Raw genomic sequence first — 15,477 nt, forward strand, 5'->3', positions numbered from 1 at the left:
ATTGGGACCCCATTAGCAAAAAAATCCTGGTCCGCGACTGCCGACCACCCACTACTTCTACAACCTAAGAGTCCAAGTCACCCCACCGTCGTCGTTCATTTTCATTTTATCGAGCATCCTTTCATGCATCTCGAAACTAGATTTGTGGGATTTTACGGTTGGATTCATCAAGGTGGGCGGGGTACAAGATACGGAGGGCTATTTGCATTTATGTTCTTTGACGATCAGAAAATCGATTCGCATGTGTGTTCTTCAATAGGTGTTGTCAGCATGGCGGTGGTGGCCGGAGATTGTGGTGTTTCCATTGATGGTTCATAGGCTAGGTTGTGGTGGGCCAACGAAGTGATGGTGGTGGTTTGACGGAGTGATGCTGGTGGCGGGTCGACGATGAATGATAGATGGTCACAATTGGTGGTGGTTTATCCATAATTAAAAATTAATTTTTTGACACATAAGCGGTTCAGTTAGCCAAAAACTAACGGAGTTAGCTTTCCGTTAGCCTAAGAATGCTGTAAGAAAATAAGTTAAAAATTGGGCCTACTAGAAAATACTTCATAAGTTTGGCTAACTGCTGACAGATAATCCTTTAGTTTTTAATGTATATGCTATTTCCATATTTCTTCACTAAACTTACTTTGCTTTATTAATCTATTTGATTCACCATATATATGAATTATTGTTAGAAAAATTCGTATATGAATTTATAATAAGTGGTTTGTCTTTATGTATGAATTTATAATAAGTGGTTTGTCTTTATGAAAGCCTGTCTGTTTGCGTGAACACAGAAGCTGTGTTATATTTATTTTTTCTAACTGTTTACTTCCGGTGAGGTAACCCAAGACCTTCTGAATACGCGTTGGTTACCCATTGCAACATGCTGGTTTTTTTTAGTATGTTAGTTTTTTTGTGTTTGATCGGTGACAAATATATATTTATGTTTACTTCCGTTGCCATAACCCAGGTTTAGCCATTGGTCCACTTGGCGTCGGATGATTGGGCCACATTTTTATTTTTATTTTGTTTGATTTGAAAACATTTTTTTGTTCTTTTATTCAACGTCTTTCTTTATTTTGGTTTAAGCGAAGCCCTTGCATGTATACATAAGTAAAAAAGTGGTGGTTGTCCTATTTAATTTTTTGAATACTTTATTTTCTTTTTATACATATTTTTTTAAATACGTTAACTAAATTTATTAACTGGGTCTATTTTCGGTAATGTAACGAACCTATCTGATATCAACCAAATTCTCGTCAACCAACCGTTATAAAGTTTAAGTTTCGCCAACCGAAATTTTGATTTAATGTCGGTATCATGACGAACTCAACTAATGCAAACCGAATTCACGTCTTTACACCGCCGCCAGACGACAAATTTTGTTACCTAGTCATTATTATTAATTAATTAATATAAACAAGAACCTATCGTAAATAGGCTTGATAAGCCCAAGACCAAATTCTAACAAGCCCACGCTCAGCAAAGTACGTTCATAACTTCATATAAACATATATATATATATATATATATATATATATATATATATATATATATATATATAAACAGTGTGTCATCACAAAACAACGCCTTCCAACAATATTATTATTCCTCTTTCCCGATTCTGTTCGCAATTGCAGGTAATTTCATCGCATCAAATTCAGTTTCAATTATTCACGAGTAATCAAAATTAGCTGTTGCAGCTCGTTGTTGATTATTATTAATTTTGTAATTATGTACTCTATTTCTCCGATTCAGTTTATTCGAGAGGTTTAGTTGTGGTTAGGGTTTGTGTATTGCGTGATGTGTGTATCGGAACAAAATCAGGATATTTAATGTGATTTATAGGCATTAATTTGATCGTTTTGCTTTGATTTTACATGTGATTCAGTGAATCGATTGGATTTAAGAGTTGAATTTTGGGGATTTGTTGGTATTTGTGCTAATTGATACATGAATTTCAAGTTTCTGTTTTAGTTTTGCTCTAAATTTGATTATAATTGCATAATTCAGTTATCCTGTGGCTGAGCTTGAGCTCGAGCGGCTCGTTTTGACTTACGAGAGCTCGAGCTATTTTTCTAAAGCGCGAGCTTGGTTCGTGAGTTATTTTATCAAGCTCGAGCTCGGTTTGTTAGTTATTTATGAATTATTTTATATACAATAGTTGTTTTATATATTTTGAGAAAAAACTTGACGAAGCTGAGCTCAGTTCGATTATTACTATTTATGTATTTCCTTTATTTGATTCAGTTTGTTCGAGAGATTTAGTTTGGGTTAGGGTTTGTATATTGCGTGATGTGTGTTTCGGAACAAAATCAGGATATTTAATGTGATTTATGGGCATTAATTTGATCGTTTTGCTTTGATTTCACATCGGATTCAGTGAATCGATTGATTTATTTAGTGTGGAGAATTTTACATGTTGAGTCAAAATTTGGGGATTTAGATGGGATTTGTGCTAATTGATGGATGGATTACAAGTTTCTGTTAATGTTTTGCTCTAAATTTGATTATAATTGCTAAATTTTGTTGTCTTGTGAGCTGAACCTGAGCTTGACTAGGTTCGAGCTCGGATCGTTTATGACTTACAAGAGTTTTCAAGCTCGAAATTCACATGTATTCTCTTTTTATTCAATTTGTTTGAGATGTTTGGTTAGGGATTGGGTTTGTGTTTCGGAACAAAATCAGGATATGTATTGTGATCTATAGGTATTAATTTGGTGGTTTTGTTGGTTCAGTGAATTAATGCTATTTAGTTAGGCGAAGAGTTACTAAATGTACGGTTTAATATTCGGGATTTGTTGGTATCTGTGATAATTGATACATGAATTTTAAGTTTCTGTTTATGTTTTGCTCCGAATTTGATTATAATCGCAAAATTCTGTTATCTTGTGAGCTACATTTTTTGTGCTTGTAATTTGTATGCTTTTTTTTTATCATTAGGCAGAAATGTAGAGAGGATTAACCATTTAAGTTGCTTGTAAGCTGTGATAAACAATGTCTCATGAGTTTGTGGTGAATTTGGAAATTTTGGAGTTCTTTCTATAGTTACAAAACTAGTGTTCATAAGGGATTTCTACTTTTAGATAATAATACCTTGTATATGCTGTGACACTGTTAGGGTTGTAAACGAGCCGAGCTTGAGCTCGACTTGGCTCGTTTTGACGTATGAGAGCTCGAGCTCGTTTGTCGTATTTTCAGGCTCGAGCTCGGTTTGCTTGTTATTTATTAATTAATTTATCTAGTTTTGTAATTATTTTATATATTTTGAGAAAAGGCTTAACGAAGCTGAGCTCGATTATTTTCATTAATTGTGTATCCTATTTCTTTGATTCAATTTGTTTGAGAGGTTTAGTTAGAGCTCCGGGCTGTGTTCGCGTGTTGTGTTTTGGAACAAAATCAAGATATTTAATGTGATCTTATTTTTGTCGGTTTCAGTGAATCATTGATATTTAGTTAGTGGATTTGTGTTCCCTTGCTGTATTTCGGAACAAAATGAGGATGTTTAATGTGATCTATAGGTATTAATTTGATTGTTTTGTCGGTTTCAGTGAATCAATGTTATTTAGTTAGTGGGTTTCTGTTCGCGTGTTGTATTTCGAAACAAAATCAGGATATTTAATGTGATTTGTAGGTATTAATTTGATCGTTTTGTCGGACTTTTTGAATCATGTTATTTAATTAGTGCGAAGAGTTTCTACATGTTCAATTTAATATTGGGGATCTATTGGTATTTGTGATTACTGATACATGAATTTCATGTTTCAGTTCATGCTTCCTCCAAATTTGAGAGCTGCATTTTTTGTGCTTGTAATATATGTTTTGCTTCAAATTTGATTATAATTTTTGTTATATGGCGAGCTGCATATTTTGTGCTTGTAATATGTATGCTGCTTCTAGATCATTAGGCAAAAACTAAACTTGTAGAAGCAGATTATATTTGACAAATGTATGGAGAGAATTAACCATTCAAGCAGATTATAATGTTTCATGAGTTAGGTTGAATTTGGAAATTTGGGAATTCTTTTTGTGTTTTTGAGCTGTTTTTTATGGTTAGCATTTGAACCAGATATAGTTTTATGATGCTGTTGCATTTTTGCAGAAGGATGGTTGATCCTAACGTGAAAGACGGAGCTTCTAAAACTGAATTAAGTCACGGAGAGGATGCAGTTGAAAAGGATAAAGCTGCATTGAATTTATCAAGTATGCCATTTTTTAATTGACTATATAATAAGTATATTGTAAAGTGAAATAGTTAATATATTTGAATCTCAACATACAAGTGGAACTCTAGAAACGTCTTGGGTTCATGGGCGATAAACTAATAAATGATAAAATAAAATAAAATATATACAACTCACAATCCTCCTATGTTAGAGCATAGGTGTTAATCATGCCCGACTTGTTACGAATACATTCAATTCTGAGTTTTTTGAAAAGTCTTAGTGAGGATATTCGCAAGTTAAAAGGTTGTCTTAACATAACACGATTAAATATGTGAATCGTGTGGACATAAATTAAACATTAATTGACTGAATATATTAGATGGCAATATGCTACAACCTCAATATGCTTTATTAGCTGATTGACTGCCACAATATAACCACATCAAGTTGTTAAATATAAGACCTTGAGTTCTTTGAGAATAAGACAAACACATTGAATCTCTAATGTTACATCTGACGTGGCTTTATACTCTGACTCGACACTCCATCTAGTCGACACTTGATATAGATATCGTTTGTTGCTTCTGACTCCTCCAGAAAAAAAAATACTTCTCTACAACAAACACATAATACTTAGTCGTAGATCATTAAGCGATAGGACGACCTGCGCAATATGCGTATGAGACTCTTGATGTCTGCCCATCTTCGTATTCTGTAATAGCACTCACACGAGAATGACTCTGATTAGAATACAAGATTCTTAGATCTAGTGTGGTCTTGAGATACCCCAAACACGAAGAGCGGTATTGTGTGACTATGAACTGACTTAGGACACTATAAAAAAAGGAATATTCGGTTATGTAATTGACAAATAGTGGAACTTCCCAACCAATTCTCTGCTTGCTCAGGGTTACTATCATCTTGAAGCAGCTTCCCACAGGAAGCCTTTGCCTTTGGGTATCAACCGACTTGCAATCACGTAAGCCACACTCAGCCAACATGTCAAGGATATACTTCCGTTGAGAGAGAAGTATTCCTTGTGGAGAACGAGATATTTCCATGCCAAGGAAGTATCGAAACTAAGACTAAACTGCTTGAGCTCAATAATCTCGGCCTCCTCATTCCCTTTTAAGTATGGTCTCGCCTATAATAAATTTTCGGCCTTGACAATGTCTGAGGAATATGCATGAATACGCAGTGATCATATGCACTATGGACCATCTCGAACTCTCCCATAATGCTAGAGAATTGACCAAATCATGCATTGGGAGACTACTCAAGACCATATAAGGAAAATCATAATATGTATATTTGCTTTTGATGCATGCTCTTCAACAAGGAACCCTGAACCCTGGTGGCTACTTCATATACGCTTCCTCTTCAAGAACACCATTAAGAAAGGCGTTCTTAACATTAACCGGTAGAGTGGCCCGTGGTTAATGGTGGCGAGAGCAATACAAATGTGTATCAACGATATTTTGGCAAATGGGGGGAAATCTCATCACAACCAATATCATATGCTTGAGAATAACCCTTAGCAACTAGTAGGGCTTTCAGGCTATGTAAAAATGGTCGCGAGTGTGCTTAATCCCGAACACCAAACGACAACCTACAATGCGTTTCATGGGGAAGCGTTTAAAGATCCCATATATGGTGTCCTGAGATAGACCTTATCTCGTCTTCCATAGTCAGTCGCCATCCTTAGTGAGCTAGAGTTGTCTTCACATCCCTGAGAATCAGGTAGGAATCAAGGTTGGCGCGTGACATAAGCTAGAGGCGAGATTAGGCAACATAATCCTCCATAGGGTATTGAGCTTAGCACTTCAGAAACTAGAACAATAAATGGCCGTGAACAATACTTTGGAACATTAAATCAACGAATAATGTTTGGCCTATGGATGAGCTCGAAACCGATACCTTATTGAAACATACCAAAACCAAAAGTGAGTGATAGTATAAACCAAATACCGTACCGATTTGGTTGGTTTCTCATTCCTAGTCCGGCCAATGAACGATGACGAGTCGACTGTACCGAGTTGATGGACAGTGACGGCGAACGCGACAAGGATTAGATTTAGTTCTTGGAAGTGGTTGCGGTTAGGGTTTGTACAGAGAGCTAAGTTGCTTTGTGACCTGTCAAGTGAACAAGAAAATATATATGATTAATTAACATTGTTGAGGAAACCCTCAGTATATAACATAGCAGTGGAACCCTATAGACGTCTATTCTTGGGCTCGTTGGCCATAACTAACGACATAAAATCAAACACTATATGTACGACTAACATATATTAGTTACAAACTTTGAAAAAACAGTGCTTTTCTTTTGGAACTAGACACTATGGAAGAAGAAGATGATGATGAGTTTGAAGATGAAGGAGATGAAGATGAAGAGGACGAGGAGGAAGAAGATGATGAAGAACTCGAAGAAGAAAAGGTAAATGATGGTGAAAATGTAGTTGTAGCAAACACTAAAGAAAAGGTTGAAACCATTAAAGAAAACACCGTCAAGAAAGATGCGGAAAAAGTTGAAGAACCCAAAAGTGATAAAAAATCAAGTGAGAATTTAAAGAGTAAAGAAAAAAACACTACAAATACAAGCAAAAAGAAGAATGAAAAGAATGAGGATTTTGGTACTACTAACGGAGAGAAGATAGAATCTTCTAGAAGAAAGAAGAGTTCAAAGAGAGTTGAAACCATGGGTATGGTGTTCATGTGTAGTTCCAAAACAAAAGCTGACTGCTTTCGTTACAAGATTCTTGGATTACCTGAAAGTAAGAAAGATCAAGTGCTAAAGATTTATAGGGGAATGAGGCTGTTTCTCTTTGATGTTGATTTGAGGTTGATGTATGGGATTTTTAAAGCTGCGGGTCCCGGAGGTTATAACATTGAACCGAAGGCTTTCAAGTCAGAGTTCCCATCTCAAGTTAGTATTCATATTTATATATCCCTTCTGCTATTATTATTATTTTTATTGTTATTATTAATATCTTTTTTTATTGATTTATGAACTTGTGCTATGATGACTATTATACGTGACATTAGGAGTGTGCACAAACCCAAAAAACCAACTCTAAACCGAAAAACCAAACCGAATTAGAAAACGAGGTTCGGTTTTGTGTTTTGTGAAAAGCCAAAAAAAACGATTTTGAATCGTTTATGTTTAAACTTGGATGATTTTTATTTTTTTTCAATTTTACTGTAACCGGTTATGTTTTGTGGATTTTAGAGGAGATTAAATCATTTTAAATGTAAGTATCTTTATTTGCTCTTATTATTCTAGATCAAAATGTATAACATTATATTTACTTATTTTTGTTTTTTCAAAAAAGTATTAGGCTTGTTTTCAAAATACCATGGGTCAAGTTTCTTTGGCTTGAAAATTACTAGCCCGATTGGCAAAACTGAAAAAACCAAATCCAAAATCGAATTGAACCCAAAAACCGAAAACTCAAAAGTCAAAACCAAAAAAACCGAAACCAAACAACGGTTCTGAACAAACAAAAAACCAAAAGTTTGGTTTTCGGTTTGGTTTTAGCCCAAAATCGTACCACACACACCCCTACCTGACACACATCATAGAAATTTGTTGTTTATTAACTGATTAATTTGCAACCTGAGCATAATTTTATTTCAAACAAAATGTTTCGTCGCTAAATCACCATATCATTGTACTTATATGTACTATGGGTTGGTTTGGGTCAGTTTTTGACACAAACTTTGGATACATGATTTTAAGAACTATTTTCGGTTATTGGTTTTACATATAGGGTCGGTTTGGTTTTCCGTTAATAACAAAAAAATGAGTTGGCCTAAAAGTTCTAAACTTTTTAGTTAACAATTTATTAACTTAAAATGTTCATTGCGTAAAGTTATGAAAACATCTTAAAATAAATTTGCAGAATATTGGTTCGATTTATGGTCAATGGGTTAGGCCACCCACCAAAACTGAATCATAATATTTGGCTTTTTACAAAATGGTTTAACCAAACCATTTTAATTGTTCGGTCCAGTTAATTCGGTGATGTGCTAACCCCCTGCTGCTACTTAATTATTTGTTGGGTGTCTTTTCTTTATTAAGTTATGTTAGTTGATACATATGAAACATAATTTATTATTTTTAGTTGTTGACAACTTAAACATGAACATTTTGTTAAAGAATCGGTATTATTTATTTATTTTTATCTGACTTTCTGTTTTTATGATACTACAAAATTTCAGCTTTTATATATAAGAAGTTTTCTTGTTATAATAGGATCTTAATGTTAGTTTGTCAAGTATGATTACAAAAGTTATAATAAAATTATTTCTTTCTTGATGTGGGGTTTACTTAAGGGGTAACCATCACATGAGAGCTTCCTCGCTGTGAATTTCATTTCAATTTTACTAATTTAGGTGAAACACTATGTTATGTATCTTTTATTTTTCTTTTCACCATCATCGTTGTACATATGTCATGTTTGAACGCTTGTGAAAGTGGAAATTATTCTATGACTATCGTTTTACTAAATTTCTGTTCTTCCGTATGTTTTTTATACGCTTTCATTATGCTGCTTCAGTTTACCTTATAAGTTGCGTATTTGTTCGTACTTGATTTCAGTTTTTGCCTTTTCACTAACTCACAGTCACACCATTATTATGTAAATTTATATAGTTAACTCGTGCAAGTAAACACAGTAAAAAAATAATATTTGCTTGCTAATCATAAATGAATCATTCTTGATTCATATGTTTAGGTTCGGTTTACTGTTCTTGATGATTGCTTGCCATTGGCCGAGGAGATGTTTAAAAGCGTCCTTAAGGAAAACTACTACAGTCGCAATAAATTCGAAGGTCTCCTGAAACCAGAGCAGGTTTGACTTATTTACTTTTATGTACTTTCTCATATATGTTCTAAATGTTATAAATCGCAATTTTTGGAATATATGTTTTTCTTTTAGTTAAATGTTCTTCAATTACATGATTTACAATTCTATATGTGACAGGTGAAGAAGATATGCAAACTTTTTAAGGAAATGGGCCGTGGGTCCCGTCCGCGATCTAAGGTCAAATCCCGTAGAGCCCAACCTGTTGAACCTCGCCGAACCCGGGCCGAGGAAACTCGTAGAACTCGACCTGATGATCGACGCGCGTCTCGGATTAGTGAGAAACGTAAAAGGTGGGCCCGGGATGAAGAAAGACGCCCTCGTTCTCGGTCTCCACCTGCTAGAGAAAAAAGAAGGTACCCCGAATTTGACCGTCCGCCCGCTGTGTATCATCGTGAGCCACCCGTTGTATACGATCATGAGCCGCTCGTTTCAAGATACCTCCCGCCACCACAACCTGCGGTTGGGTCTCCGGTTAGGTTATACGCCTATGAGAGAGAACCGCTAGATATCCCACCTTACGTCCGTGACCGATTACCCGAGCCTCACACTTACCGTGTTGTTGACCGTGTCATTGATCGTGACCGAGACTATTTACCTGAGCCTCACGCTTATCGTGTCGTTGACCGGGAGCGGGATCGTGTGCCCGAGCCTGTCACTTATCGTGTCGTTGAGCGGGAACGGGAGCGGGACCCGTACCTATCGTATGGTAGAGAACCACCACCGCCTTTGTATCGTGAAGCGGTCTACACGGTGCCACCACCTGAGTACCATCTTGCGGGCAGAGAATACCATCACCCGCCCGCGGTTGAAGCACCCGAGTACCGTATTTCTGGTGGGTCCCGTGTGGCGAGTTATCGTGATGAAAGCGCAAGTGATTACCGTTCTACAGTGGGGTTACCGGAGTACCGGTCTCGAACCCATTACAAATATTAAAATACCAGCTTGGGTTTTATCTTGATTTGTAAAAGACAAGTTTGTGATATTGTTTTAGACGGCTTTTACTTTCTAACTTGGTTTGTAATAGCAAATGATTTGAACCTTTTAGGTAACATATGATTTGAACTTTTTAGTTATTTGTTGCTTGTTTATAATAAGTTTAAATGTAGGTTCTTTTGGGTAAAAAGAAGAAACCCAATTTAACCTTATTAGAACTTAACTATTTAATTAAACCATCAACACTCTGTTCAAGAGTTAATTTAAAAGTGAAAAATAAATGAAATTGAAGGAAAGAAAAACATTATTTTGAGGTTTTTTTTATGGAAAGAAAAAACAAGGAATTTAAAGAAAATTGTGTTTTAAGGAAAACAATGAAATTAAATAGCTAGTTGGAAGAATGTGTTTTCTTTCTAAATTGAAAAGAAATAGAAAGAAAAAAAAGGAAAAATAAAGTAGGAAAACAACGAAAACAAAAATTTTATTTTATTTTATTTTCTTTTCTTCTCCCTCACCGATTGAATTTGGGAACAGAGTGTAAATGAATTCCTAACCAGTTTCTTAACTTGTTCTTTCCTTGGGTATCTCAAAACCAGTTTCTTTCTCATGGGAACCCAAATTCGGATTAGATTAACTTCCGATATCCCCCTTAATACCAAACACCATCTTTTTCATAGTAACATTGCCTCGTCCTCTTATGTCAGGTTAGCCACTTCCCAATCGGCATCATGATCAATCAAGCAGTGTAGTTAGTTGTAGGGGAAGCTCGGAGGTGTGCAAACCACACCATTGGGCGAGACACATAAGTTTTAGGGGCACAAACTTTTGTATACACATATTTCATATATATGTTTCTAGTGTTAAAAATAAGGTTATTTCTAATGGTTTATGAGATAATTACATGCTAAGAATGGTTTCTACTTATAATAACTTGCTCGATAAAAGTTTCATCCATGTACATTAGCGGATAAAAAAATTTCGATAAGGCCTCTGGGCCTTTTTATTTTGGCGCGGCCGAGATATTTAAATTCTCAGAGACGGCCCTAGTTAGTTGGCTGAAGTTAACTTTGGTCGTTGGGATTTCCAACGTCATGTTGCTTGGTTCTTTGACGGCTACGGGTGCCCCAGAAATCTCACCACAATTGTGAGCGATTCCTTTGGATTAAAAATCAGCACTTCCACCTAAAGTCCGCCATCATCCTTTTCTTTTGGGTTTTTCCTCATGATTACAGGTTTTTCAGCTCTTGATCAGTTCTCCCTCCGACTTCGACCCCCTGACACATCTCTCACAGGTCATGAACTCAGCCTTTCTCGATCGTACCCTTTATAGGTAGGGGTGGCAATCTTGACCCATGGGTTGAATGGGTTGTATCAAAATGTATAAGATGGGTCAGAATGGGTACTAAAAAAACAAAATGATTGAAACGGGTCAAAACGGGTTGACATTTCTCGGGGTTTTTTTTAATGGAACGAGAAAAACGGAGGAAACTTTTTGGTATTTTTACTTTTTACGTTTTTGATTTATATTTCGAGTTATAATTTTTTAATTATTTTTATTTAATTTTTTGGTGAGGGGTTTTGAAGTGAGTTTTGAAATCTCAACCCATTTTGACCCATTTGAAAACCCCTCACCAAAAAATTCAAAAAAAATAATTAAAAAATTATAACTCGGAATATAAATCAAAAACGTAAAAAAGTAAAAATAACAAAAAGTTGCCTCCGTTTTTCTCGTTCAAAAAAAATACCCGAGAAATGTCAACCCGTTTTAACCCGTTTCAGTCATTTTCTATTTTTGGTTTGACCCATTCTGACACATCTTATACATTTTGATACAACTCATTTAACCCATGAGTCAAGATTGCCACCCCTACTTATAGGTCAAGGATACTTCCACACGGGTCCATATCACATAGACTGCTTTGAATGTTCCTAACCAATATCAAGAATCAATTTAAAGTATATAACTGTGATAAAAACACAAAATATTTGTACATACTACATAATGTATGAGATAATGGAAGGGAAGTTCGAAACAGAGTGGGATAAAAGGCTACATAATCGTATTATGTATCACAATTATAAGGAAAAAGTGCACGTGATTGCATTCAAGGGTGAAGCTTAAGAGGACTGGGGTGGGCCCCTGGTTTTTGCATAGTAATGTAATGAATACTCGTTTTCGCCCGGAAATTTATATATGTAGTGTAATTTTATCTGTTTTCGACCAAAAAATTGAAACCCCCCCCCCTCGTTTATGAATTTTTCAATACATTTTGAGTCCGCCCCCCTCGACAAACTCGTCCAAGCTTCGCCACCGATTACATGGTTTCCATAATTATACTTCCTTGCAATTGATTTTATATCAACCTATTTATAGAAAGTTTTAGGACATGATCATGCTTAAATAACTTTAAGCTTTTATTAAGAATGTCACCTCCGAATTTAAAGCGAGTAAATGGAAAGGTTCCTATCACGTGTACGTATCTAAAGTTCAGACATTTTTGACAAGCCATAATAATTAACAAACATGAAACAACTCTAAATATAAATATACCAATTTGGATTGTGCAAATTTATTATATTTATTTAGCTTTTCTAAGTGTTACAAAATTTTACTTATTGTGGTAACGTAATTTAGTATTGTCTTCAAAACAATTAATTATCGATTTAAACCTTGTAACGTAATCATGTGTATTACTTTGCTTCGCTTTTAGGCGTCTTCTAAAAAGGCACGTCGAATATCGTATTTCGATTATTTTGTTTGTAAACATTATTTTCAGTTATAACAAAACATTTGAAACCCTAACTAAATCCATCTCCAATGGGTTTTGTTATAGCTAGTAAATGCTTGAACACTATGACAACCTAATTGGTGGAACTACATTTACTGCCCAAAGTACATATCTTTAATGCATGGTGTATCATAATTGTAAGTGTTGTAGTAACAACTAACAAAGGCTATGTGAAGTCCTTATCCATGTGAACCCCCCATGAAAAATTTGGGGTAACATTTGGTCCTTGCTTTTTACTGACTAACAAAAGAACCATGCTCATATTGTTGTAAGTTGTAACTTAGGCTTTTGACACTCGCAACTTCATCTAGGCCATCACCTCCAATCCACAAATGATTGGATTTTTGTTTATTTGTTTGGTAATGAAATCCAAAGTTACTAAATAGTGCACAACTATGGTATTTTATACATAGTGGTTAAGGTCGGCGGGGAGGGTGGGGCAAGGATGGGCCGCTGTCTAGGGCCCATTCCAAAGAGGGGTCGGATTTCTTTTCAAAATATGTTATAACATAACAGGTTTAACCAAATCAATACACATTTAACCCAACAAACTTTTAGCCTGATGCATGTAAATTAACCCAAAAAACAACTGGTTGGCTACATAATCAAACATCGCAACATATTCCAGACGAACATATGACGATTAGCAATCAATACACTACACTTTAAAGAATGCTAAGAGAGTCTCACAATCTGTTTAACCTTGTTTTGTTTATTGGTATCTCAATTATCGTTGATCTATGGAAAATATTTATTTATGAGCCCATTTTTAGTATTTGTTTGGGGCACCCAAAAAGAATCAAGTGAACCATATGGTTAGAGTGGACTATATATGTTCAAAAGAGTGAAAGACCCATGGATCAATATAGGCAACCGAAGGGAACCACCACAGGCGGTTTAGTGTTTTTGTTATTGGGTAATTAGACAGTAATGGACTAATAGCTGGTAACGGGCTTAGAAAATAAAATGGGTTGGAGCTTAAAAGGTTAATAAACGACCTCGAGCTAGTTAAAAGGTTATTAACAAGTCGCACTCGATCTTTAGACGTAGTGCTTATAACTGATCTTGAGCTCTCTTAAATAAACAACTAATCAAGACTCATTAAAACCTCGGGTTAATAATTAATAGTTTTATTATAATTTAATTTACATATTTCTCTAATAAAAGCTTTTAAATTAATCTATAGATGTAAAAACTTACTAAATGAACATAGATATTTAAAAACAAAGGTGGTGTTAGGTTATAGTATAAGAATTAAAAAAAAATAACTTTCGGCAAAATGAAATAATTTATGGTGATGTGTCCTTTGCCGGTACGTTTTTCCTTTTTGCCGGTACATAAAAGTATAAAATATTATTTTGACACATTATATTTTATAGGTTTTATGAGGTAATGAAACTTCTTTATTTATATTTTATATAGGTTTTTAACGGCGACGTTATAAAAAAACACACACACACAAAAAGCCAAGCCTTAAAAAGGAGCCAAGGAGTGGCAAATAACAAGTACGCAACGATTACACAAAAACAAAAAAAAAACAAAAAAAAAACATCTAGCCAACTTTAATTTTGTGTTTAGATCTCCTTGTTATGTATGAGACTCGTACTTTAGTTCCACCACTACTTTAAGAATAGAGAAGGCTTTCTATTTTTTAAAATCAAATCATTTCTCTTCAATTATAATTTCCCACAAGTTGTCTTAAACATGACGTCAATGAGTTTTTTTATGTTCTTTTGAGCTCCGTACATGTCGCCATGATCTAGCATTTCTTTAATAAAATTGAATCCCGAGGGAATGGGCATCTTGACCCAAACGCAAATTTGCCACCATACCGACTTTGCCATGAAACAAGATTTTATTACATGATTGGCCGATTATAAACTTAAAAATAGAACAAAAAGTTTTTTTATAGAGTAGATAATATGTCATTCTCTTGTGAGGAAGAGATGTAATTAAACTCATATCTACCTACTTATTTTGAATGATTGTTCAGTGTGACAAACTCGATGATCGCATAAGGCTATTTGCGGGGGGGGGGGGGGGGGGGGGGGGCTATGTCAATCCAAGCTGAGTTCGGGCTTGAAGTCAATGTTAATCAAGCTAACCTAGCTTAATACGTTTTATCTTATTTAGTTGAAATGCAGAGCTCGAGACTATGTCTCTTATAGTCTCTGTCACTTGGACACCAACCCCAATATACTTATAGTAAAATACTAAAACATTGAGCTAAGTAAAGAAAATGGTGAAATATGAGGTTAAAATTTACAATTCTAACCCTCAAAATTTCGACGACATATAAGGAATCATTACAAAACGAAAACCTTGGAGCTACGCTTCGAGCTCAAGGGCAATCCGACCCTTAAGTCAGTACCAAATCCATTATAATTATATGAGATTTGAGAGAGTGTGAATAAATCTATACTAATTAATAAATAAAGGTTTTCTTATGCCACATGTTATCACTATATTTATTCTTACAAAATTTTCCCTCATCTATCTCATATTAAATACATTTCTCTTTTTAATATTTCATTTTAAATTTTTAATAATTCCATTCTCGTTTAATAGAATTAATATCATCATAAATATGTTAATTTATTTAATACAAAATATATTGTATTAGTTATTAATATTAGATTTATATAAATAAAAAATACGAAACAGGTGAGCTTCTTTAACCGGTTAAAATATCAAACATTGTTCATGTCAAAAGAGTTTAAAATTAAAAAT

The 15,477-nt window shown here is 34.8% G+C and overlaps 1 protein-coding gene across 1 annotated transcript; it reads left to right on the forward strand.

Annotated features, from left to right (window-relative positions):
• Positions 1-1,585: 1,585 nt before the first annotated feature.
• LOC143576804 (uncharacterized) lies at positions 1,586-10,096 on the forward strand. Its single transcript, XM_077060825.1, has 5 exons — positions 1,586-1,631; positions 4,094-4,194; positions 6,494-7,083; positions 8,894-9,010; positions 9,143-10,096. The coding sequence occupies exons 2-5, from the start codon at positions 4,098-4,100 to the stop codon at positions 9,956-9,958; spliced, it is 1,620 nt and encodes a 539-aa protein (XP_076916940.1). The 5' UTR covers positions 1,586-1,631; positions 4,094-4,097; the 3' UTR covers positions 9,959-10,096.
• The last annotated feature ends 5,381 nt before the right edge of the window (positions 10,097-15,477 follow it).

This window comes from Bidens hawaiensis, unplaced genomic scaffold, assembly GCF_021521415.1.
Source record: "Bidens hawaiensis isolate Kalapana, Puna unplaced genomic scaffold, B.hawaiensis_p1.1 tig00028303_1, whole genome shotgun sequence".
Lineage (NCBI taxonomy): Eukaryota > Viridiplantae > Streptophyta > Magnoliopsida > Asterales > Asteraceae > Bidens > Bidens hawaiensis.